We start from the raw sequence: 26,493 nt of genomic DNA on the forward strand, positions 1-26,493 counted from the left end.
AAGATATCAAGGAGGCATTCTTCCAATTCTATAAAGGTCTCTTCTCATCTGAAGACTCTGCTAACTCTCGGGAAGCAAGAGATAAGTGCAGAAGGATTATTCCTCCTAAAATCTCAGAGGCAGATACTCAGGCATTAAAAGGGCCTATCACTATACAAGAAGTTAAAAATGCCATCAAGAACCTGAATAGTGACAAATCTCCAAGCCCGGATGGGCTGACAATAGAATTCTATAAAGCCAATGAGGATTGGGTGAGTCATGACTTACATGAGATTTACACTGAGGCCTTTAACACTGACTCTCTAGGGGAATGAATTAATGGTGGGATTATCAAACTACTTCCTAAGGATGGAGATAAGTCCCTTACCAAAAACTGGAGACCGATAACACTCCTTAATGTTTCTTACAAAATATTGGCCAAAATTCTAGCGATCAGATTGGAAAACATTCTCCCTAAATTCATCTGCTCCACACAAACAGGCTTTATCAAAGGAAGATATATACTGGAAAATCTAATTACTAGCTGGGAGGCCATGGAATGGGTGAGGACCTCAGGACAAAACGCAGCCATGTTTCTCCTAGATTTCGAAAAAGCATACGACAGGGTAGAATGGGGCTTTATTCTGACTATGTTAGAAGCCTTTGGTTTTCCAGTAGAGTTCTGTAAATGGATTATGGTTTTTCTCAAAGACGCTTCAGCTTAGGTTGAAGTTAATGGATCCCTGACTCAAAACATTTCTCTAGGCAGGTCCATTAGACAGGGGTGCCCCTTAGCCCCTGCTCTCTTCGTTATTGCAGCCAATGCCCTGTTCTACATTCTTAGAGACTCTACTATCTCTCCTAAAGTTCAGGGGATCCAACTTCCAAATGGGGAAGAACTGATCAATGCACAATTTGCTGATGATACAACACTCTTTCTAGATATCAGTAAACATAACTTTGAAGCCCTAGAAGGTAAAATCAAATTTCTAGGGGAGATTTCAGGAGCTAAAGTTTCACAAAGCAAATCTACCATGCTTGGATGGGAGGAACAACCTCCGGACTGGTTGCAGCAGTTTGAGATCCAATGGGGAGGACCTAACAAGATAGTCAGGTACCTAGGAATTCCATTTGCAATATCCCCATCTCTCAAAGAAATGTGGCAATGGGTTAGAACCAAAATAGAAAAAAAACTTAACAGATGGGATAATAGATATCTTTCACTTGCCGGGAGAATGCAGGTTTGCTAAAAAGTCCTATCCTCTTACAACATTTATTACTCGTCAGTATGGATGTTCTCCAATTACCAGATCCTAGAAATACAGAAAACCATCAGGAACTTCCTGTGGTCTGATGGAAAAGGTAAAAAGAAAATACATTCTGTTAAATGGGAGTGGTGCCATAAGGACAAGAGCCTGGGAGGGTTAGGACTTAAGGACTTGAGGATCCAAGAAATTGCTCTTGCAGCAAAGTGGATTTTCCAGGCTCTTGATGGGAATGAATCGTGGAAAGTGCTGGTTAGGAATAATATTTTGAAGGTCGTTCCAAAGAAGGCCAAAACTTGGAAATCCCTCCCTTTCTGTGACCTTGTGGTTGGAGACTTCGAGGTATCAGTACAAGGGTCCAATGTCTTCAAGTCTATCTGGAAGGCCTGGAGTAGTGTTAAGCCCTTTATCACCAACTTTAGAGTCAGCAACAATGAGTTTATCCATGGTGCTAGATCCATTTGGTGGAACCTCATGCACTCATCCAAACCCTTGGCCCTCACTCAGGGGTGCTCTGCCAAAACATGGGCGACAAAAGGCATCTGCTTCTTTAAAGATATTATTAAGGATGATAGGTTGCTGGATTGGGATACCCTTAGAGATAGATTTAATCTTCTGAGTTCCCATAAACACACATATAGTATGTTACAGAAAGCTTGTGAAAAGCTCTTGCCCAAGAAATGCAAAAATGATATAGATTTTTGTAAGGATCTCTTATGGAATAATGCCATCTCAGTTCATAATGTTAAAACTAGTGTTATTTATAAGACCCTAACATATGATGAAGCAATAATTTCCCATGTTAACAAGCTGTGGTTTGCAGAATTTTCAGTTAAACAATGGCAGAAGGTGTTCAATAGGCTTTGGAGTAGCCCTGTCGCTCCTAAAGAGAAATGTTTTAAATGGTTGTTGATTTTAAACAGGTTACCGATCAGAAAATATCATAACAGCAGTGATATTTGTAATATTTGCAGGCTTCCTGAATTAGTTAGACATATTTTTTTTTATTGTTGCATTGCTAAAGAAATCTGGTTATTATTTGGTATTCAATTTCCTGTTCAATTTATTGTTATTGATGTTATAATCGAATATATTAAAGATCTAAAAAAGGACACTAACCTTTTCTGGTATGTTCTTACTTCTGAGATTTTATGGCACATTTGGAAATTAAGAAACGAGGATAAATTTCAGGGCTCAAGTAGGGCCCTTACTAAGTCTTTTCGTGGACTCACCCTTCATCGAATTCTCTTGCAGGTATCAATAACGATGAATGTAGAGAAGAACAAGTTCTTCAAATTCGTAAAGGATGGAAACGCAAAGATGTTCCTTCACGAGCTGGAGAAAGGATATAAATGGAAGAGGGCACTCAAAAGGAAGAAAGAGGTGGACCTGGCTCTGGAGACCCTGCGTGCAAAGGTGGCCAGAGCGCGAGATCCTATCCCAGATCAGATTCAGATGCTCACAGAACTCCTTGACGAAAAACAAGTTGTTTGGATGGAAGGCCCCAGGGGATGCTCTGCATGAGCAAATTCTTCGAGGATAATTGACAATTTTCATGGATGGATGCTCCGCATAGTGACTCCTTTTTTGAATTAAACATTAGAGTATTATATGTATAATTTTTTACATCTCTGTCTATATCTCTTGGTAAAACTGTTAATCTTGTGAAGTTTGGACCTGTTGTCCAGGTTGAAAAACTATAAATCTTTTTGTAATAGTCTTCTCTCCTTATATGCAATATAAAAAAAATATATCAATAAATGTCAATTTTATTATATTTTTATTTATTTATCAAATTACATAATAATAAAATAACTTTTTGAGTAAAATAAAATAAAGAAGTAGCAATGCAAATTAATAGCAAAAAAAAACACTGCAAAAGCATTGTTTTTAAGATGGTTAATTTTTTTTTTTCATTTTTATTATTTTGCTAATTGTATTTTTTTAAAATTTATATCGACATATTTTACATATATTTTTTATGAATACATGTGGATTTTATTACATTAAATTAGAGTACACATATCCATAAAATAATAATAATAATAATAATAATTGAGGGACATAAGGTCATCCCACGAAGTCACATGGGCCATAACATGGAAAGCTAAAATAGTCACACAGAGCCCGAAAAATAACGATCGTAAAGACAAAGCCCGAAAAACAAATAAGTCGTAAAAGCAATCCAAAAAGATGATGGAAGGGGGTCCGACCATCCAATTTACCTCATACATCAACAGGTCCAAAGTGATGTAAGCAAAGACAGCATGTCCTTCCTCTTATCTTTATCATTTTTAAAAAACATACAAATGACCAACAATTCTAAATTAAAACTAACAAATTTATCTTTACAAAAATTAATGGTAAAGATAGGAAAGATTTCATATCTTTCTTTTTCACACTGCTAAAATAGTAGAATCTTTCTCCATGTAATTATTTTAGCTTGGTTTCAATATAAAATAGTAGAATTTATTCTATTTTGAAAGTGTGGAAGCCTCGTCAGCATTAGGATGGCTTTCGTGTCTCTGTCAATGGTGATAAAAAAGAGAGAGAGTAGAGCCATCTTGTGTGTCAGCTGTATAAGTAATACAATGAAACACATCAAATACCAACCATAAGATTCCGTCAATGCTACGCCCTTGTTCCGTGTTTAACTTAACTATCACTCACTACCAAATTCCCCTCTGTAATTCCCTTTTCAAAATCTCTACCTCCAGATTTATCAAATTCAATAAAAACTGCACGATTATTGTATATTATTAATGAATTAAACAAATCGTTGAAAGGAACGGCTTCCCACAAAGCGGATAAATCAACTGAATTTAACTCTCTCTGTCCTTCGACATTTTATTTCATAATCTGATCGCACTTTCTTCTCGCAGCAGACGCTGCCGACAGATTTTCAGTAGAAAGGAAGGTAGGTTTTTTAACTTCTCTGAAGCGCGATCCAGGAAAGAAGAAAATGGTGATGGAAAGGGGCGCGAGTTCGAACAATTGTGGGGAGAATTCGCCTCTTCTGCCTGCATACAGACACAAGAGGGAAGAATTGCTTTCATCGACGTGGAAATCTTTCGGGAATATATTGATCGCCATAGTGGGTGCAGGTGTTCTTGGATTGCCCTACACTTTCAAGACAACGGGATGGCTTACAGGAATTATAATGCTAGGAATTGTGGCGGCGCTAACATATTATTGCATGATGCTGCTGGTCTGGACGAAGAGGAAGCTAGAAAATGATGGCTGTGTAAAAATGGGCAGCTTTGGCGATGTGGCCTTCACTATAAGCGGCTCCAATGGCAAGCTTATGGTGGATTTCATGATAGTCCTCAGCCAGGCAGGGTTTTGTGTAAGTTACCTCATTTTCATCGGTAACAGTCTTTCTTCTATTTTATCGAAGCCGGAGCCGATGATGAATTATAACTATTTGCATTTTCCCAGTCCAAGCTCAAATAAGTTCCTCCTGGGGGAGTACAAGATATTGGGCATTGCTGCAAAGACGCTCTTTATTTGGATAGTGTTTCCTTTTCAAATTGGACTTAATGCGATTAGAACCCTCACCCATTTGGCCCCTTTGAGTATTTTTGCCGATGTGGTGGACATTGCAGCAATGGTGGTTGTGATGGTGGACGACTTGGTGACCTATTTGAATAATAGACCTGATTTGCAGGCTTTTACAAGTTTAAGCGTCATTCCTTACGGCATCGGAGTGGCTATCTATGCCTTTGAAGGAATTGGCATGGTGTTGCCCCTTGAGGTGGTGGCAGATAAGAAGCATAAATTTGGTGGAATCTTGGGTCTGGCTATTCTTCTCATCACGCTGACTTATGGATGTTTTGGCACGTTGGGATACTTTGCATTTGGAGCAGAGACAAGAGACATCATTACGCTGAATTTGGGGAAGAATTTGATGACTGATATGGTGCAGCTGGCTCTGTGTATTAATTTGTTCTTTACATTTCCTTTGATGATGACTCCTGTACACGAGGTCATGGAGAGCAGATTCAATAAAGGCGAGTATTCACTTCTTCTAAGGTCTCTGTCTGTGCTCTGTACTACATTAGTTGCCATGCTGGTACCTAATTTCGCAGATTTTCTGTCTCTGGTGGGTAGCAGTGTTTGCTGTGCTCTTGGTTTTGTATTTCCTGCTATCTTTCACATGATTGCTTGTAGGAGGGATTGCCCTAAGATTCAGTTGCTTGCAGATGCTTTGATCATTTGTTTTGGTACTGTTTTTGCTGTCCTGGGGACTACTTCCTCTGTCAAAAATATATTGAGCCCAGTGGTTCAGAATTGACATGATACTAACCCTACATCAAGTGTTTATGTGGCGATTGATTAGTTTGGGGTATGCATAGATGATACCTGGGGCCCAACAGCATCATGCTCTTCCAATTGTTTCATATGTTATCATCTTCCTAGGAAGAGATAGAGCAAGTATTGAAGCAGGAAACCATAAAGTGCTTGTACTTCACAGTATCCGTGACTCCTTTATTGCAAATAAGCCTCACTTACAACAAGAAGGGCAATGGAAGAAATGTGTCCACGAACTCTATAGTGTGCACGTTCTTTTCGTAGATATTGCATTTAATAAAAAGCTGAATGTTGACGATTGAATTCATATGTTCTCTCTCTTGGAACTTTTATGATTTTTCTATATGAACCTGCCTTTACTTGACTTGGGAGGAAGAATTTTGATTGCTCTGAACCTAATTGTTTTCTTTTAAGTTTTCTCTATTTGTTGATTGAATTGCATTTACTGTAACTAGATGCAAAATGTTGTAATTGATATAGCTACAACATCGAGTGCTTATGGTGTTTCATCTCTTCATTCAGAGTTTAGCTTCTTGTAAAAACTGTTATAACCCAGCATTTTTTTCAAAGAGGAAAATCCCTTAAAGAAATTATTTATTACAAATATAGTTCCTAAAGCCTTATATTATAAAAGATGAAGCAAACAATATGAGGTTCTTAAGAATCTAAGAAATGACAGAATAATGTCGGCCATTGAACAGACTGAATTTTGGGTTGTATTGTTTGTTGGAGCTTCTGGAATGAACTTCGTATGAAAATTCCAGTTGATTCAAGAATATTCTAACAAGATGGGCTCTTATTGCTTATGGTGTTTCATCTCTTCGTTCAGAGTTTAGCTTCTTGTAAAAACTGTTATAACCCAGCATTTTTTTCAAAGAGGAAAATCCCTTAAAGAAATTATTTATTACAAATATAGTTCCTAAAGCCTTATATTATAAAAGATGAAGCAAACAATATGAGGTTCTTAAGAATCTAAGAAATGACAGAATAATGTCGGCCATTGAACAGACTGAATTTTGGGTTGTATTGTTTGTTGGAGCTTCTGGAATGAACTTCGTATGAAAATTCCAGTTGATTCAAGAATATTCTAACAAGATGGGCTCTTATTGCTTATGGTGTTTCATCTCTTCGTTCAGAGTTTAGCTTCTTGTAAAAACTGTTATAACCCAGCATTTTTTTCAAAGAGGAAAATCCCTTAAAGAAATTATTTATTACAAATATAGTTCCTAAAGCCTTATATTATAAAAGATGAAGCAAACAATATGAGGTTCTTAAGAATCTAAGAAATGACAGAATAATATCGGCCATTGAACAGACTGAATTTTGGGTTGTATTGTTTGTTGGAGCTTCTGGAATGAACTTCGTATGAAAATTCCAGTTGATTCAAGAATGTTCTAACAAGATGGGCTCTTATTCATATGAACAAAAGCAGTTTGTAGTTTTTAATTGGCAAATTTTAAAGTTCAGTATGCACACAATGTTTAATTGAGGTGACAGTATGGACACAATTTTTAGTTTTTTATATCAGTTAGAAGAGAACAACAGGGATTTGCAAGTAACAATGTAATTCATGCGAAGCATGAAGGGGGCAATTTTTAGTACAGCTTTCTAATTTCTGTGCTGATCATATCAGAGTGTTGAAACACACAAAAGGTTTTGCAATATTCAGTTTTCCACCTAGAATTGAACGGTCAGATTCTCAGAGTATTTGCAGTGAAGAAAGACTTTGATGGTTTTCACCTAACATGGATTATTAAAACAAGTTGACCCTTGTCTGTTTAAGCAAATCACCAAATTGGAACCAAAGACAATGTTAATCCTCCAAAGGACCAAGTAACTTATATCAATCCTTTCCATGTCCTTCGCCAATGATGAGATGAGGAATGGGACAGAAATTAAGAAACCTTAGGCGGTTTTCATTAAGGGGAACCACCCATTCCATCATCATCATTATATATCCACCTAAATTCGGTAGATAATGAGATTTAAAAAGACCAGCAGCGGCAACAATTCCAGTGAATAGGTTACTGGCTAGCGATTGGCATCTCGAAAGAGATGCAGGCAGATGATATGAAAATAAGAGATCATGTTATTGTAACTTTCATGACTAGTATTTGAAAGATATAATCAACACCTGCTGTAATTTGAAGTACACTACAAAGATGCTAAGTCTTATAACTTCTGGCATAGTTTCCCTTGAGTTCTCTGATAAATTTTGTTCCTTTATTAGTTTTATTAGCATCACAATAGTTGTCTCTGCCTTGCTGCCTCCTCACCCGGCATGGAGTACGTGCTTGCAGCAGTTTTATCTAAAGGAAGGTTACTTATCATTTTTGGGGTAATGTTTCACACTTCTTGTAACATGATAGATGTTTTTTCTATCTTATACAAGAGCATGAATAACCAAAGGATCTCTAACCAGGTCTTTTCCTGCAATAAGCTAATATATGGCTAATAAGTGACAGTTGAGTTGAGTAATCAAATCAAGACTCAAGAGGCATCCTACAGTGGGAGCCAGGGGAAGGTGAAGATTGTAACAGTGTCTTTCCATGTGGTGGGATCATTTATCAACATTATTTTAAGTTTCGACTTGAGTAACCATGTCAAGAGGCAATCTACAATTGAAGGCAGGCAAAGGGTGAAGACTGTAATAGTGTCCTTCCATGAGGTGGGTCGTTGTTGACACTATTTTAACACAATTGAACAGAGTAATCATGTCAAGGAGTAATCTACAATTGGAAGCAGGGGAAGGGCGAAGACTGTAACAGTAAACCTAATTGCATATAATGTGGAACCTTGGAGAGTGTCATTTTTACCATACTAGCACATTCATGAAAGATAACCACAAATAGTCTTGAATTATTAACATAAACAAAACAAGATTGATTTCAACTAACATTTCCACTACAGCTCAAAAATGTAAAACAAAACATAATTACTCATGTTATATACAAAATATAAAGGTACGAATAGTTGGTCATTAAATAATTAATTATATGGCAATCCAAACAAAAGGACAGTTGATTTTTAAATCCCTCTTTAAACCACCTCAGTATAAGATAGATCCATTATCGACATGATTTAAAACCTATTTTCATTGGATGTGAAGTGCAGGAAAAAGTGTTACTCTTACCATATTTGCATATTCATGAAAGATTTCACACATCTGTACACACTTACAACACAGTGTCATCTCACTGTTGCTCCCCAACCATCAATAACAGTGAATTATTACCATAAACAAAACAAGACTAATTTGAAATAGTATTTCCATTTACAACTCCAGAAGTGTAAACAAAACATAATTACTCTTATGTTATATAATAGATAAAGGTAAGAATAGTTGATGGTTAAATACTTAATCATGACAAGCAAAACAAAAGATAAACGTAAGAATAGGTGGCAATTAAATAATTAATTACAACAAACAAAAACAAAAGAACAATTCATTTTCAAACCTCTCTTTGAACCATCTCTATATAAGATAGACGATTTGAGGTTGAGACATCTTTGTGTTCACAAATATATGTATTTAAGATATCTGAGTTAGATCAGGTTACAACTATATAACTTGAGTAATAAATGACCTACAATTTGATGTTTGATTGTAAGATTTGTTAGAATAAATTATTGATCTTCTTTGTGCTTTCCATTTGGTTATGGAGATAGCCACCCAAGATTGAGAAAGCCTTAAGAAAAGCACAAGGAATTTGGAAGATCAATATGATAGAATAAATTGTATTCTAATTGAAAGGTACAATACAATGGAAAGCAAATTGCTTATATGAGAGGTAGAGGTGGGTATATATAGGATACACTACCAAGAGATGTGAATGTATAACTAATACAAGATAAAAGAGATATGGTCACATGTGTGCACAACATCTCTACCAAACAAGGAAAGCACAAGTCACATAATGCAAGTACAACCTATCAAAGTAGATAGGTGTATAATATGCAACAAAGTAAATAAAATAATGCATAAAAATTAACAAATCCAAAATTGTGGATGTTTATTATATTGCTATTATGAAAGACAAACTAAACAATGGGTTTTACAAATTGATCAGTCTACTTTTAAATCTCGCAAAGGATGGTGATTTCTAACATGTTTGCTTTAAGAGAACTTTGTGGAAGTATCTAATCATGGAAAGACAACATTTTGTACCATGTAGACATCTAATCCTTGGATGCACGTTTATGTATTGCACGGTCATTCTAGTCAGATTAGATGTAATCTGGATAATAAATTTACCAGCTACTTTTGTGAAGAACTATTATGCTTAGCAGCACGTCATTCAAATTGAGTACAAATCACCATCTACAAATAGATGTCTATTCTAAAGTAGCGAACAAGTGCCTTCAAGCGTGCTTAAAAATATATGCTTGGAGGAAACAAAGTGCATAGGTAAACTTACTAGGTCTAGCACAACATTTTTGTAACAATTTATACAATTCCTCAATGAGCATGTACCATTTCAAAGAACCATATAGATATAATTCAATCTCTATCAATAGCAAGTGCCTTAAAACATGCTTCTACATCAGTGAGGACAACAAACAAGTAAATGGGTAAAGTGGCGTCATCTAGCAGGACATAGCATCATACCGTTCTTCAATATGCATGGTTCTGTCAAGCGCCAACAACAATTAGTATACATTTCATAACATCCCTCCATAGGCTTTTCTCCCTTAAAAACACTTTAAGTAATTTGAACTTAAAAAACTGGTCATTTGAGAACCTAGATGAATCATAGCCCATGCCATGAAAGAATATTCTCAGAGATATTCTTGTTATGGACATAAACCAAAAGAAACAGCAAGCAGATGAAAGGGATTTGGGATGCAGCACCGTTTCCTAGCATTGTGAGACTTCCTGGATGTTGAAAACATCCTAGATTTCAATTCAAAACACCAGGCACATCTCTGACGAAAAAGATCTTTGGTTTTCATTTTTTGCTAAAAGCAAAGAAAAGCATAAAAAAGGACACCTAGCGCTAGCCTACCTAACCTATTATCTTGTCTATAACTTACCTTAACCCAACCCATAAGCACAAAGTCTGAATGCAAAAACAAGGAGCTGCCCAAGCAGCAGATTTGACGAGGCAAAGGGCAATTTTTCATATTATAACAGAGCATATGCAGCAGAAGAACAATCACAAGCATTAAGAAATAGTTTAACTAAAAGATGGAGGAAAAAAATTGTAGACGTCTGACTATCCTCAGGAAGTTCAAGAGACATCAGAGACATTCCTAGCTATCCAAAGGACAGCCAGATGTCCCTGGATGTAGGGTTCAGTGAGGATGCGTCCCTGAAACTCTTCATGGCAGGGGGCAGCCAGGGAACATCCCAGACTATCCCCATTTCTTGGAACCTGTATAATCCTTAAAAAACAATATAAAAGACAAATATAACACATGCACTTGAAGTTATAAATAAAACCTCTTTTATATAGTGAAGAAATTTTTTACGGATTTTGCATATGTTCACTAAGGACGATCACATAGGCACTAACGATAAAATGACCTAACTGAGAAAGGACAGGTAGCATACTAAACTAGTTTCTATACACAACTCAAAACATCAAAAGCATCAACTCCTAACTGAGAAATGACAGGTAGCATACTAAACCAGTTATTATCCACAGATAAAGAAGAGTTTATAAAAAGAATGTTTAATGGCACAACCCTTCCTCCAGTGAGTCATGACAACACTTGAACAGTTGAATCAACTCAATATTATACAATGAACTACATAATATACAACAAGATTAAAAGAACAATTTCAAGTTGGAACAGCAGCTCTGACAGCCATGTTAGAATTCCCAAGGTCATAATTCCTCTGCACTAAACAGATGAATTTAAAGACAAGGTGTAATCAAAATTATTGGATTTATCACCAACCCCCTAGCTCTTGAAAAGATGCCTTACCCAAATGAAGAACAAACTTGGCCTGACTTTGCTCCACATGGTTAGTAGTTGCTTGAAGAACTTAGAACGACTAAATTTGTTTCATGTATCATTGATCTTGTCTTGGTTCATAGTTTTGCAGATGTATTACTGTGGATGATTTAGTCTCAATTCACATTTGATTGGTGTTTGTGTTAATGTGAATAATAGAGTTTGTCTTAATTCACAAGAGGAGTGGTATGCCTGTAGATAATGAAGTATGTCTCAATTCACAGGTATTATTGGATAATCAGAACATTTGCCTGAACATGAGCAGTTTGGGGTATTCTGAAGAGGTTTTAGTGGTTAGCCAACATGAGCAGTTTGGGTTGCTTAATGGAAACTTGGTGGATGATGCTTCTGTAGATTTCCAGTTGGAATGCTGTAGTCACTCCATGTTGTTCTTTCTTTGTTTTTTGTAGTGTAAACCTTAAGGTGGGGGGTGTTGGAAAAATTAAGGTTTACACATAATAAATTAGTTTGTAGTTAGGTTAGTTGGGAAGTTCATTCCTGTAAGTTAGTTTTGTTCAAGAAAAATAAGGCTTTAAAAAGCCATTGCATTGTATTGAAAATTAATCTAAATATATATCAAAAATCATATTCATTTTAGTGTGCAATCATGATGTAATTTCTTTACAATTTATGGTCTGTTGCTCTACCATTTTTTAACATGCATAACTTTTTGAAGCCTCTTTAGATGAGGGACTTCAACAAATGACATGGCATAGTGGGAGTGGCATTGCAGGTTATTGTGGTTGAAATGAGCCATATGTTGATTTAATGCTTTCAATGAAGAGCAATATTAAGATTATTGATTGTAATTTTCATTTTCTATTGACATTGGAGAAATCAATGAATTATGAATTTATGAGTATTTTCTTTTTTGCAAAGTATGTGGTATTTTATTTTTCAGAAATTATAACTATTTTTTATTTATTTATTTATTTTAATTATTATAAATTATAATTCTATGAAATATTACTCTTTTGTATATTTTTAATAGATATATATACAAACTCATACAGGCACATTGGGAAAAGAATTACAGTACCAACATTCCCAAACCCCTAATCCATACCCATTCCCGTACCAAGATCAGCAACTTAGGTCAGAATGCTCTAATGACTCTTATACTGCTTAGAAACAATAGGCATAGAAACCATCAGCTACAGGACTTCTTCAGGCCAATCTCTCATATTGCTTCATATTCATTCGTAACATACTTTTCTTGCATTGAGGGGAAATGGAGCTTTTGGATTTACTGTTGGAGAAGTTTAGATTTTACAATGGTTGAGGGGAATGGGTCAGAAACTGCTACTCTTCACCAAAACTTTTAGATTTGATCAATTGTGAACCATCAGGGTTTCAAAGCCTTAAGGGAATTGAAACAAGGTTACTGAATGTCACCATATTTGTTCATAATTATGTCTGAAGCTTTGGAGAGGATGCTAAGATATATGAGTTTTTCAAGGGCGCCAGAGTAATTCAAACTATTCTAAATATGATGCATCTACAACTCATAGATGACATATATGGAAAAATTGAAGAAATTTTTCAATGAGCTTGAAGAGGCAACAGTGCATTCCAATATATAGGTATCCCTCAATTTCAAGGGAAACACTCAAAACTTATGCCAAAACTCATAGACAGATTTTACTCACTACCACTGGTCAATTTGCTATCAAGATGTGTTGAAGATTAGTAGCTTCAAGGGAGATTTTGGCTTCGACTTTATTTATGCTTGTCCGCTGTCACTCTTCGTGCTTCAGCTATCTTCGCATTTCATATTTGAAAGCTTTGACGAACAGTAGTTTGTCGGTGCCATCTCTTCTCGTCATTGTCGTTGCTTTGTCTTCTGTCGGGTTATGTCGGTGGCAGAGGTGGAGACGTTATCGTGTGTAACTGATGATGAGCTGTGGCGTTTTCTTGTCTTCCGTATTTCTCTTCGTGAGATTTGCTCATGAGTTGATATATTATCTAGTGTGATTCGCTGTTCTTCCTCCTCTCTTCTTCAAACTTCTGCCGGAAGTTATTTTGATATCTACGTTCTTCGTCCTCTGTTCAATCAATGATATTTGCAGAGTTTGCATGAGTTTGTCCTCCTTCAGTGTTGTCATTGTGATGTTGTCTCAGAGAATGAAAGTCTTTTGTGTGCAGATTGTAATCAGTGATTAGTTATTTGACCTATCTGAATATTCTATATTATTTGATAGTTCTGAGCAGAGATTTTCTCTTCAGCTGTGTATGTATTCGAGAAGAGATCTATATATATATTGTAGTCAAATCTGCTTATTTTTGTGGTATGCTCTGTGAGAGCTAAAGTGTATATTTTAGAGGAGATTTATGATTGATGTAAATATTCAGACTGAAGTGTTGTATCTGATTGGTCGAAATTGATAAAATCTTCATTTTTGTGGGCTGGCTTTTTCACCCTCAGGTGGAGGGTTTTCCCAGGATAAAGTCTTGTTTTAGTGTTCTTGTTTTGAGTTTCAGTTCTCTGTTTATTTCTCTTATTCTGGTTCAAATTTAACATGGTATCAGAGCGGATCTAGAAGATCGATCCAAAACCAAAATCTTGTTTTAAGCACCTTATTTCTTTCAGTTGTTTTTCTAAGTCATTCATTATGGTGAACGGATTGAAAGTAGAAGATAAACTAGATGGTTCGTCAAATTTCTCTTCTTGGAAATTTAGAATTCTGATTACTCTAGAAGAGAATGATCTCCTTGACCATGTCTCGAAAGATGTAGAAGAACCTTCTGTTGATGCAGAGAAAGTTCAATGGAGAAAGAATAGGACCATGGCTAAGAAAATTCTAATTGATTTTGTTAAGGATCATCTGGTTCCTATCATCTCTAAGTTGGATTCAGCTAAGGAAATGTTTCAGACCCTAAAGGATCTTTATGAATTCAACAACACCACCTGAGCTCTAGCCCCGAGTTGTCAACTGCTGCATGTGAAAATGGCTAGAGGAGAATCTGTTGCTTCTTATTTCATGAAAATTTCAGAGTTAAAAGATCAGCTTAGTGCAATTGGAGATACTTTTGCTGATAAAGACTTGGTGATGCTAGCTATGAATGGACTTCCCAACTCTTGGGAATCCTTCATTCAAGGAATTAGTGGAAGAGATGAACTTCCTAAATTTGATAGATTGAGACCAGATTGCATTCAGGAAGAATGCAAACAAGAAGCTAGAGGCAATGGTCGCAAATCTCATCATGAAGATGATCATGTGCTTGCTGCCCACACATCTAAAGGGAAAGGAAAGAAAGGTAACTTCAAAAGATTTAGAGATAAGAATTTTGAGTCTGCCCCTGATGCCAAGAAAAAGAGGAAAGGCCTTTCTAGAATTCAGTGTTTCAGATGTGACAAATTTGGTCACTTTGCCAGAGATTGTGTCTCAAGGTCAAAGCCTCAAGCAGCTGCTGCAAATGTCGAGAATCCTTCTCCTCAAAGAGAGTCAAGTGAAAATTCTGAGGGATTCTTGTTTATTTCTGCACTTTCTAGCAATGTTCCTACTAATAGTGATACTTGGCTAATTGATAGTGAAGCATTTCGTCATATCACTGGTTATCATGAGCATCTCTCAAACTTGAAAGAAAAAGACTCATCTTCAAGTTATTATTGGTGATGATGCATGTTACTCTGTGAAGGGTGCCGGTTCTACTTCTTTTCAGTTGGACTCTGGTATTCCTCCTCATTTAAGTGATGTCATCTTTGTTCCTGGTATTAAGAGAAATCTGATTTCTATTTCTACATTAGAAGACAAAGGTTATCATGTTGCCTTTGCTGATGGAAAATTTCTTGCATGGAAGAACTCAAGTATTCATTCAACTCGTGTTATGGTGTTCATCATGACAGTCTTTACAAGCTTTCAGCTCATCCTATTCAATCTTTAGCTCATGATTCTTCAAGTTCAAGTGAGTTGTGGCATGAAAGATTTGGTCATTTAAATTTCAGAACTTTGTCTTCAATGGAGAAGGTTGTCATTGGTCTTCCAAAGCTGAACCAAAATCATGAAGGTGTCTGCAAAGGGTGTGCTCTAGGTAAGAACATTAAGAGTACGTTTCATAATAGTGAAAATAGAACAAAGGATATTCTAGAATTAATTCATTCCGATTTATGTGGGCCTATGTTAGTTGCTTCCCTTAGCGATTTTTGGTATTATGTCACCTTCATTGATGATTTTTCTCGTAAGTGTTGGATTTATTTTCTCAAGTCCAAAGAGTCTGATGAAGTGCTGTCTAGATTTAAAGAATTCAAAGCTCTTGTTGAAAATTTATCTAACAAGAAGATTAAGATTCTAAGGTCTGACAATGGAGGAGAATATGTTTCTGGTATTTTCATAACTTTTGTGTTGAAGTTGGGATTAAGAGGGAGTTTTGCGTCCCTTATAATTCTCAACAAAACAGTGTAGCTGAAAGAAAGAACAAGACAATTGTTGAGGCAATGAAGGCTATGATTCGTGATCAAAGCCTTCTAACATCCCTATGGGCTAAGGCTTGTAGGACAGTAGTTCACATTCAGAATCGTAGTCCTCATCAGATCCTAGACAACTTGACTCCAGAAGAAGCTTTTACAGGTGTCAAACCAGATGTTAGTTATTTCAAAATCTTTGGATGCCCTGTTTATATTCATGTTCCAAAAGAGAAAAGAACTAAATTAGAACCTTCAGGCAAAAACTGCATCTTTGTTGGTTATAGTGAATCTTCAAAAGCATATAGAATCTACATTCCAGGTCAAAAACATATTGAAATCAGCAAGGATGTTTCTTTTGATGAAGATGTAGCTTGCAAGAAATCCAAAGAGTCTAACATGGAATCTAATAAAGAAGATTTTGAACATCCTCAAGATATAGATTTGGCTGATCCGAATCCACCTTCAGAGATTCAGAGGGAGAATACAGATTTAGAAGATCCTGTTGATCCAGTTGATCCAACTGATCCAATTGATCCAGTTGACTCTATAGTTACATCAGCAGGTCCCAGTATTAATTCAGCTAATAAGAAAAGTCCTTTGTAGGCCAGGCACATTATGAAAGAGGCTGAAAAATATGCAGCCCCTTGTGGTACTTTCAAAGAAAGTAAAAGGCCTCATAAGTTTGCTGGTTATGTATCTTTGATGAGTCACATTATATTATCCGAGCCTTCCAGTGTTGAAGAGGCTTTAAATCAGCAAGTGTGGAAGGATGCCATGATGGAGGAGTATCAATCCATTATAAAAAAATGATGTATGGGACATTGTTCCAAGGCCTAAAAATAAATCTATAGTTTCTTCCAAGTGGCTGTTTAAAATCAAACACGCAGCTGATGGGAGTATAGAAAAGTACAAAGCTAGATTTGTAGCCAGAAGTTTTTCACAAAAGGAAGGCATAGATTACGAAGAAACCTTTGCACCTGTAGCACGTTACACTTCTATCAGGACTATCATAGCTGTTGCAGCTGTTAAGGGTTGGAAACTTCATCAAATGGATGTGAAAACAACCTTCTTGAATGGTATAATTGAAGAGGAGGTTTACATTGAGCAGCCAGAGGGCTTTGTTATTCATGATAGAAACTCACATGTATGCAAGCTGAAAAAGGCCTTGTATGGCCTTAAACAAGCCCCCCGTGCTTGGTATGAGAGGATCGATCACTATATTTTGAGCTTGGGCTTCCTAAAGAATGATGCTGATCCAAATTTATACTTCAAGGTATGTGATGACAAAGTGCTGATTTTAGTGCTATATGTTGATGATTTATTTCTCACTGGTAATGATGATCTCATTGTCAAATGCACGGAGTTAGCTTCAAAATTTGAAATGAAAGATCTTGGTTTGTTGCATTATTTCCTTGGACTTGAGGTATGGCAAAGTTCAAATGGAATTATATTGAGTCAAGGTAAATATGCTATTGATATTTTGAAGAGGTTTGGTATGTTAGAATGTAAATCTATGGTGACTCCTATGAAAGCAAATCTAAAAAAGTTACATGAGGTTGCAGCTACTTCAGATTTAGTAGATCCTACTATGTATCGGCAATTAATTAATTCTTTAATGGATTTGGTTAACACAAGGCCTGATATATGTTATGCTGTTAACACTTTAAGTCAGTTCATGTGTGAACCAAGACAGATTCACCTTGTGGCAGCCAAACACATACTGAGATATGTTCGTGGTACAGTGGGATATGGTTTAAAATATTCCTCATGTGTAGAGCTGAACTTACAGGGGTTCTCTGATTCAGATTGGGCAGGTTGTGTGCCTGACAGGAAGAGCACTTCAGGATGTTGTTTCAGCCTAGGTTCAGCTATGATTTCCTGGTGCTGCACAAGAAACAATCTTGTGTTGCTCAGACTACAACTGAAGCAGAATATGTTGCAGTTTGTGTGGCTGCAAGAGAAGCTGTGTGGCTTCGCAAATTGCTTGCAGGATTGTTTGGGCAGCCCTTGGAACCTACAGTGATTCTTTGTTTATAACCAAAGCTGTGTGAAGCTTTCGGTTAATCCAGTTTTTCATGATAGAACCAAACATGTGGAAATAAAATATCATTACTTGAGAGATATGGTTCAAAGGAAAGCAGTTGAGCTCAAGTACATTTGCACAAAAGAGCAAACAACGAACATTCTCACCAATCCGCTTCCGAGAGTGAAGTTATGTTGCTTACGAGATAAGCTTGGCATTGTGGATAATAAAGCTCTTGCTGAGAGAGAGTCTCAGCTTCATTGATTCTTTGCTTATTGTTAATGAGTTCTTCTCTCCGAGAGAAGTTCGAGGTGAAATCCCTTGTTCCACCCTCTAGGAGTAGCTATGGTGAATATTCTTATACTGAGATAACAATTTTTATTTGAGAAAATCTATGATGAGATTTTGTTGACATTCTCTTTGGTTGCAGTTTTGTATACTTGTCATGTGATGACGAACTGAAAATCTCTCTCTTGCTAAGAGGGAGTGTTGAAGATTATTAGCTTCAAGAGAGATTTTGGCTTCAACTTTATTTATGCTTGTCCGCGGTCACTCTTCGTGCTTCAGCTATCTTCGCATTTCATATTTGAAAGCTTTGACCAACAGTAGTTTGTCGGTGCCATCTCTTCTCTTCGTTGTCGTTGTTTTGTCTTCCGTCAGGTTCTGTCGGTGGCGGAGGTGGAGACTTTATCGTGTGTAACTGATGATGAGCTGTGGCATTTTCTTGTCTTCCGTATTTCTCTTCATGAGTTGATATATTATTTAGTGTGATTCGTTGTTCTTCCTCCTCTCTTCTTCGAACTTTTGCTAGAAGTTATTTTGATATCTACATTCTCCGTCCTCTGTTCGATCAATGATATTTGCAGAGTTTGCATGAGTTTGTCCTCCTTCAGTGTCGTCATTGTGATGTTGTCTCAGAGAATGAAAGTCTTTTGTGCACAGATTGTAATCAGTGACTAGTTATTTGACCTATCTGAATATTCTATATTATTTGATAGTTCTGAGCAGAGATATTCTCTTCAGCTGTGTATGTATTCGAGAAGAGATCTCTATATATATTGTAGTCAAATCTGCTTATTTTTGTGGTATGCTCTGTGAGAGCTAAAGTGTATATTTTAGAGGAGATTTATGATTGATGTAAATCTTCAGACTGAAGTGTTGTATCTGATTGGTCGAAGTTAATAAAATCTTCATTTTTGTGGGTTGGGTTTTTCACCCTCAGGTGGAGGGTTTTCCCAAGATAAAGTCTTGTTTTAGTGTTCTTGCTTTGAGTTTCAGTTCTCTGTTTATTTCTCTTATTCTGGTTCAAATTTAACAAGATGGAATATTGGGGGTGGAAATAAGAAAAATTTGGGAGGTTTATTGGTTAATCAGCATACTCTTATTATGCGTAGATGATTTCAGATCATTTGCAGACTATATAGACCTAGTTCTTTGAACTACAAAAGCATAAGACTACACAAGAAAAGGAAACAACAAGAGATGGATTGACCTTAGCAGAATGGATCCAGATGAGTTCCAAGAAACTACAACATTCTGTGAAGCTTATTGTCATCCATCTCAACATTGGACTTTGTATAGGAAAATTTCAGGAGTAGTGTTTACTTAGTTAAAAAAGGATATAAGGTGGCAGTACAGAAAAATCTGAACGAATCTACCAATTTCTCAATTAATAACATCTGAACCAAACATGATGGTCATAAGGTTAATGCTTTTCTGTGGCTGGCTATGCATATTGAGAATCGAACTTGAAATACCTTGAAAAGCAGAGGATTTGTGTTTCTCCCAGAAGCATTCTATGTAAAAATGGTGAAGAACATTTATTGCTGCCCTACTGGTACTCTCAAAAGTTATGTGAATGGTATTGTGGAAGATTTACTTTCCATGTGGATACCCATTTAGATACTGAATTATTGATTGGTTAATGGATGATGGCATAGTAGAAATTTTCAAGGTATTTTGCCCAATGAATAGGGGAATTGGATCTACAGAAGCATTTATTTTCTCAAAGTGAGTGCACTTACTGTAGACTGTAGAGAATCCCTCATAATGGGGGGAGAAGATGAAAGTTAAATTCATTTACTCCAAATGGATACTTCCTGATCCATGCTGGCTTAAACTCAATCATCATAGTGCTGTAAAACATATAGGCATGGATGAATTCTCTTATAAATGTATGTTTGCACCAAAACACCAAACTCGGGTGCTTGGTGAAGCACTTATGCCAATTGGTGGTGCTAGTGTAATAATAGGTCATACAGGGGGAGTTTTGCAACTCCATTATGAGGACCAGGACTACTAACAAATAATCAAGCAGAAACAAGGGCTCTTCTTTGCAGTATCTTGATGGAGGACTGTCAACATTAAAAGTGGGGCAGATTCAACAATAATAATCATAACATTTCAAAAGGGTTCCATGTCAAATCTTTAGCTATGAATCATTTAAAGTATATTAGAAGCCTTGTGATATGTATAACCAAGTCGTATGTTTTAGATTATCTCCACTGTATACAAGGTGGCGGATTATCTTTCCAACAAAGGAGCAGGAAGAAGTGAACAGAGATCATCACTGGTTTAGCATACTCATACCAAATGTTCTTTAACTAGAACTTGGAATTCTTGAGGTTGCACCATGTAGCTGATGAATACTAAAGGGGGGGGGGGTGAATTAGTATGCCAAAAACCTTCGTACTTAAACACTTTGCAAGACTAGCAGTAAACTGGTAAAACAGTTTAACAGACAAACTAGTTAACAAACATGCAAACCAAATAGCTAATAATGCATTTACCCACAGAAGCACAAACACCATAACATAAGATATTTTGACATGGAAACCCAAATGGGAAAAACCACGGTGAGATGGAACTCACAAGTCACTATTTGCAAAATAGGAACCAGACCGGTTAAGGTCTTACAGTGTTCTTTACCAGAACAGATCCTGTTAGGAATCTCAATCTCTGTTAGGAGACAAGTCCTATTAAAGACTACATTGCTAGAGAATTTTAGATCCACAAGTGTGAACCACCTTGTTAGAGGATTTACAAGAGGCTTTTGGGCCTACCTGGTTAAGGGCTACAGACTTGTCAAAGATGTGAGTAATCAACAAGTGTTTGATCTAGCTAATAGCACTGACTGCTCGGTTAGATCCTTATTAGCTCGTTCTTAATGCCCTATTGCATTACTTCAGTCTTCTACACATTCATAATCTCTCCAACTCCTCAACCACCTTAAACCCTAGCCGCAATATCAACTATCGCAACAACAATAACAACTACAACCAAAAACCCTAGACATGATGTCCTTATAAAGGAAACTGATTTCATGTTGGTCCAATAGGATTACATCACAATTTCCTAGGTTCAATGAACCTAGACATACTAGGTAATACGTCACAAAAAGCATCGCTACAGTATCGGCACCGTCAAACAATCGGTGGGTGGTAACTCATCACAAAGTATTACCGGTTCATACAAAGTGCCGGTTGCCGGTTCGACAAAAATGAAGACTGGTAGAAATGTGTTATGCCGCTTTAAACCCTCGTACCGCTTGAGGTCAACATGCCGCTTCAGACCGGGAAACACATTCTGCAAAACATCAATAGTCTAAAGACTATAATGCAACATACCGGTTGGAACAAATAGCGGTTGTGTTTTAACTCATACATATAAAGAGGATCTCAATGCAAGTGTGTGTCCATCAATGACAATCACAACATAAACATCAAAAATGCCAACAATCTCCCCCTTGGGCATTGATGGCAACACTTAGGAAAATAAAATTTTGACATCTAAGTGTTTTACAACAAAATCATGCCATTAGCAAAATTGCTCCCCCTAAGCATATACACTATCCCTTTGACAATACAATGTATAACAATTTTGCATAAAGAGCATAAAGAAGATAAACATTGAGATCTACAGAGCATATAATCAAAATTTGATTACCAGATACTTCTCCAAATAGAATTATTCTCCCCCTTTGCCAACAATGACAAAGGACAGCTGAACTACCCTGTTTCCATCTAATATTAAAAATAATAAAAGTTTATGACAACAAGGAATGATACTTGTCAAAAACAGATTTAAAGTCCTGCAAGAATTGTTTTATCGACAAAGACCAGGACTCAAGTAGGGAGGTGGCTACTTCTTGCTCTGTCTGCATCTGGGAGACCTATTCTTCCATGGCATCGATTGTGCTCATCCCCTGTGTAACTGTTAAGGCATCCAGGTTCAGATAGCATTTCTAAAGAATTTGCAATCGTGGGAATAGAACCAGTTGTAGCTCTTGCAAATCTCTAGACTGAGTGCTGATCTCTTGCTACATTTTTGCTGACTGGATGTGAAACCGGTGAACGGTTTGCCCATAAGTTGTAAAGGAATCATAAGGCGGCTTGAATGTGCTCAAGTAGGACTGCAAGTCCTTTTCAAGTTTTTGCTTCTGAGCAAGCACATCATCATAGAACAGATGGGGTTGGCAGATTTTGCTGAGTAGCAAATTCCCCTCATCTAGAGCGTCCCTTATATCCTGTTGTCCTTTCTTCAGTTCAGTCCGGAGCTCATTCAACTTCTTCACCAGAGCTATATTAAGAGCTTTTTGATGCTCCTTCTTGACATTAGCCTCTGCTGCCTCTTCAAGGCTCTGCACCTGATCATCTACTACTGTGCATAGGAGCTTAAGTCTAGCTAGTGATGAATCGATGTTTAGAAGATTTGTACCGGGTATCAAACCGGTAAGCGTATCCACAACTACTTGGATTACATCCTACTCCTCCTTCCGTCGAATGATTTCAAGGCGCTCTTGAGCTACCTTGATGCCCTGCATTAGCTCTGTTTCACTTGCAGACTGGAGATCTATAGGACTAGAGAGATCAGCTGATTTAGCTTGACTCCCGGTTGCCTTCGGAGTCTCCATCTGGGTGCTCTTCGCCGCTTCTCCTACCTTGTCCTCTTCCGCTTTCTTCTTCTCCGCTTCTCTCCTCTTCTCTGCTTCCTTGTCTTCCTCAGCCTTTTTCTTTTCTGCTTCCTTTTTCTTCTCCTGTTCCTTATCTTCTTCTTCCTTCTTTTTCTTCTTTGCTTCCTTCTTCTTCTTCTCCTCTTCATCCTTTTTCTTTGTCTCCTCTTCATCCTTTTTCTTCTTTTCTTCTTTTCTTCTTCTTCCTTCTTCTTCTTCTCCTCTTCATCTTTCTTCTTTTTGTCCTCTTCATCCTTTTTCCCCTTCTCTTCTTCTTCCTTTTTTCGCTTCTCTTCTTCATCCTTTTTCCGCTTCTCTGCCTCTTCCTTCTTCCGCTTCTCTTCTTCTTCCTTTTCCGCTTCTTTGCCTCTTCCTTCTTCCTTTTTCCGCTTCTCTGCCTCTTCCTTCGTCGCTTCTTGTCTGTCCTCGGCTTTCTTCTCTTGTTCAGCCTGATGCTCCTGTCCTGTTGCCTCAGATGGTATCTCCTGGGTAACATCCTCAGCATCCAAAGCATCAACATCAATGGTGTCGATTGGTTCAACAACCAGATTTCCTTCATCATCAAATGCTTTATCCAGTTTGGATATAACCGGTTCTTTCTCAGCTTGTCGGTTGGCTAGACGCGCTTTATAAGTCTGGACAGCGGTTATCATATACTAATGAGTGTCCTTTTCGACATCATCAACTCTTCCTTCTAACAGCCAGAGTCTTCTTCTTCTAGTGAAGAAGAGCCCTTTATTTTGGTCAATAACATCAAATAATTCAGAATTTGACAGGTCGGGAAAGTACTGAGCAAAAACTTTTTCCTTAATTTCCTGTTCCTTTTCTATGGCAATGCACCATTTATTATCTAATGCCTTATACAAAGGATCCGGTGTCTGAGATTTAATCTCTGATGGCGACCGGTCATTTGTACACAAATAAACAATAATCTCCTGTAGTACTTCTTCTTTCTCCTCATCACTAAAATCATCATAGTAGTCTAATCATAGTAGTCTACTAAATCATGTAATAATTTTCTCCTAATATTCTTTATTGTTCTTTGACAATGTGTCAAAGGTTTATATGAGGAGATATCAATATTTACCAGTGCAGACGCTGCCGGTTCACCCTTTGTCTTCCTCTTTGCTTGACGTGTTTTCTTTGGCTTTTCCTCAGACAAGGTTTCTTCTGAGTCTGGAGAGGTGTTCCTTGTCTTCCTCTTTCTCTGGAACACTTTAGCCAGTGCAGCTTCCAGTTTCTTTTTGGCTGGTGACCGCTTGGTCACTTTTGGAGTTCCAGTAGTAACCGGTGCGGATGCTGCAGGCACTGCCTTTGCCTTCTTCTTTGCCGGTTCCTTTTCTTTCATTGCTGGTGGTTCCTCAACCGGTGCTATCCTTTCTAGGTAGGTGCCGGTTCTCTTCGCCTTAGGGTCAAGCGGTGAGGCAATAAGGGTAGAGGCATACCCTTCCAGCATATCGTACATCACCTCATAGCCCATTGGCTCAACTTCTTCCTGTATAGGCTCAACAGCCTCCATTATGCATTTATCTACTTGGATGATGAAGCAGATATCATCTTCATATTTCTTGACGATGTCACCTGATATCCTCACTCTTTGGCTCATCTTCCTTCTGAACTCATCAAAATACTTGTTCAAAATATCAGGGTAACGAGTTCCAAGTGCTTCAATGCTTTCCTTGATTTGCTTGGTTACCGGTTGGTCACCAGACCACTGAACATCTCCTACTCTTGGGAAGTAGCCTTGGAAATAGAAGAATAACCCAACCAGTAGTTGTCCAAACTTAAACCTAAGGGCATTATCCTGTTTGATCGCCTTCAGATTCAATAGGAGTTGTCTCTGCATACCAGTGCACAGATCAAATGATGCATCCTCCTTTATCATCCAGTAAGCGGCATTTACCGCTGCAGCAGATACAGAGTTAATCCTGCTGGCTGAGAATGTCCGGTATCCAATCACCATACACGCATACTTCACTAGATCATCCTTGATAGGATTTACTGTCATGCCTCGTGAGTCGCTCGTTGAACCGGTGAGCTTGGCCATTTCAATTTTGCTTACCGTTCTTAGGGTTGGCACTTCCCCTGTGTTGTAGAATCCGGTGACTGCATGAATTGCCTGCGGCGTGATGTCATGTGTCCTCTCCAGGTACATCTTATCACCATGGACTCTGCTCAGAATGATCCTTATGTGATCTTCTGTGAAATCTTCCAGGAAGTAGACAGCATTGTGGAGCTTTTTCTTCTCCAAAATATTAAACTCCGGTTTGATCTTCTTATCTTTACCGCAAAATAAACCTAACTGAGTGTAGATAGCTAGAGACCCTGGGTCTTCTATTTTGCAATCTATGTAGTCGGAAATTCCCTCTTCTACTATCACACCAGTCAGAACTTGTGATAGGGCATTATACTTGGACTTCCGTTGAATAAAACTTGCAGACTCGACAAATGTGATAACTCAATGATGAACCACTAGTACCAAACCGGTACTGAGAGGGGGGGGTGAATCAGTACAAACACAAATATCAGTCCAAAACCGGTTTGACAGCAAATACTCCAAATGACTGATAAACAGGGATACCGGTAAAACAGAGTGCAACCGGTAACATCCAGTATAGCTCAATCAGTTATGAACCGGTCACTCAATAAGCTTTCCTCTTAGCTCAATACCACAATATCATTATATTCTCATGCATAAACAAGAAAACTTAACCATCAGATCTTCACAACAGTGAGTTCAATATGTTTTATAGATAGGCATCAAACATAGAACCTTCATGTGCTTAACAGATAAAACAAAGCATCACAAGACAAAAGCATTTCACATGACACACAAATTTTTTTCACGTGGAAACCCAAGTGGGAAAAACCACGGTGGGGATGAATACCCACAAGCTGCTTTTTGAACTCTTTAGAAGTCCGCTCTGTTAAGAGCCTTATCCGGTTAAGGACATTACAATAGGTTCTGGTAGGAACCGATCCGGTTAAGGATCACCCGGTTAAGGGATACCCGGTAGGGTCACCTTGTTAGAGGATTTTAAGAACTCAATAGCTGAAAGGATCTCCTAAGCTTCTCTAGCTTCTCAGAACTCATTAGCCTCGATTTATCTGGTTAAGACCACCCGATTTAAGGGATTTTGAATCAAGCCAGTTAAGGCTACCCTGTTAGGGGATTTTACAACTGTTGAAGTGGTTAGAAATCAACAGGTGTTACAATGATCTGTTAACAGCACTCAATGCTAATGCAGATCCGTTTTGGCACCTCTTCACCTTCTACACATTCATTTTGCAGATCTCTTCTCTCCTTTGGTCTGGCAAGAATCACGTATCACTTCCCTTGGATACACACTCACAACTTTTGCCAACAACCTCAGACAGAAACCCAACATCGACCTTATAGGAACCATACAAGTCGGTAGCAAAAACCCTAAACCCTAAACCTGTCATGTTGAGGAATTCAAAACGGTTCGATCATGACCGTTGAATCATACTGCATTAAATGCACCAGTCTTGAATCGATCTCAAGACATTCTCTATCGTCCATTATCCACCGTTTTCATGGCGGCTAATAACCCATCACGCGTTATCACCGTTTGAC

General features: G+C 37.6%; 1 protein-coding gene and 1 long non-coding RNA gene across 2 annotated transcripts in view; one reads left to right on the plus strand and one right to left on the minus strand.

Annotated features, from left to right (window-relative positions):
• Positions 1-3,876: 3,876 nt before the first annotated feature.
• Positions 3,877-5,858, plus strand: LOC131060000 (amino acid transporter AVT3B). The gene has a single exon (XM_057993080.2). The coding sequence runs from the start codon at positions 4,207-4,209 to the stop codon at positions 5,536-5,538; it is 1,332 nt and encodes a 443-aa protein (XP_057849063.1). The 5' UTR covers positions 3,877-4,206; the 3' UTR covers positions 5,539-5,858.
• Positions 5,859-9,727: 3,869 nt separating this feature from the next.
• Positions 9,728-26,493, minus strand: part of LOC131060001 (uncharacterized) — a 34,299-nt gene continuing 17,533 nt past the window's right edge. Inside the window, exon 3 of the long non-coding RNA XR_009110273.2 lies at positions 9,728-10,185. This is a non-coding gene — a long non-coding RNA (uncharacterized LOC131060001). The remainder of the gene's footprint in view (positions 10,186-26,493) is intronic.

The sequence above is a fragment of the Cryptomeria japonica genome, chromosome 8, assembly GCF_030272615.1.
Source record: "Cryptomeria japonica chromosome 8, Sugi_1.0, whole genome shotgun sequence".
Lineage (NCBI taxonomy): Eukaryota > Viridiplantae > Streptophyta > Pinopsida > Cupressales > Cupressaceae > Cryptomeria > Cryptomeria japonica.

Coding starts and splice junctions, on each gene's coding strand:
- LOC131060000 (XM_057993080.2), top strand. CDS start 4,207: ATGGTGATGGAAAGGGGCGCGAGTTCGAACAATTGTGGGGAGAATTCG.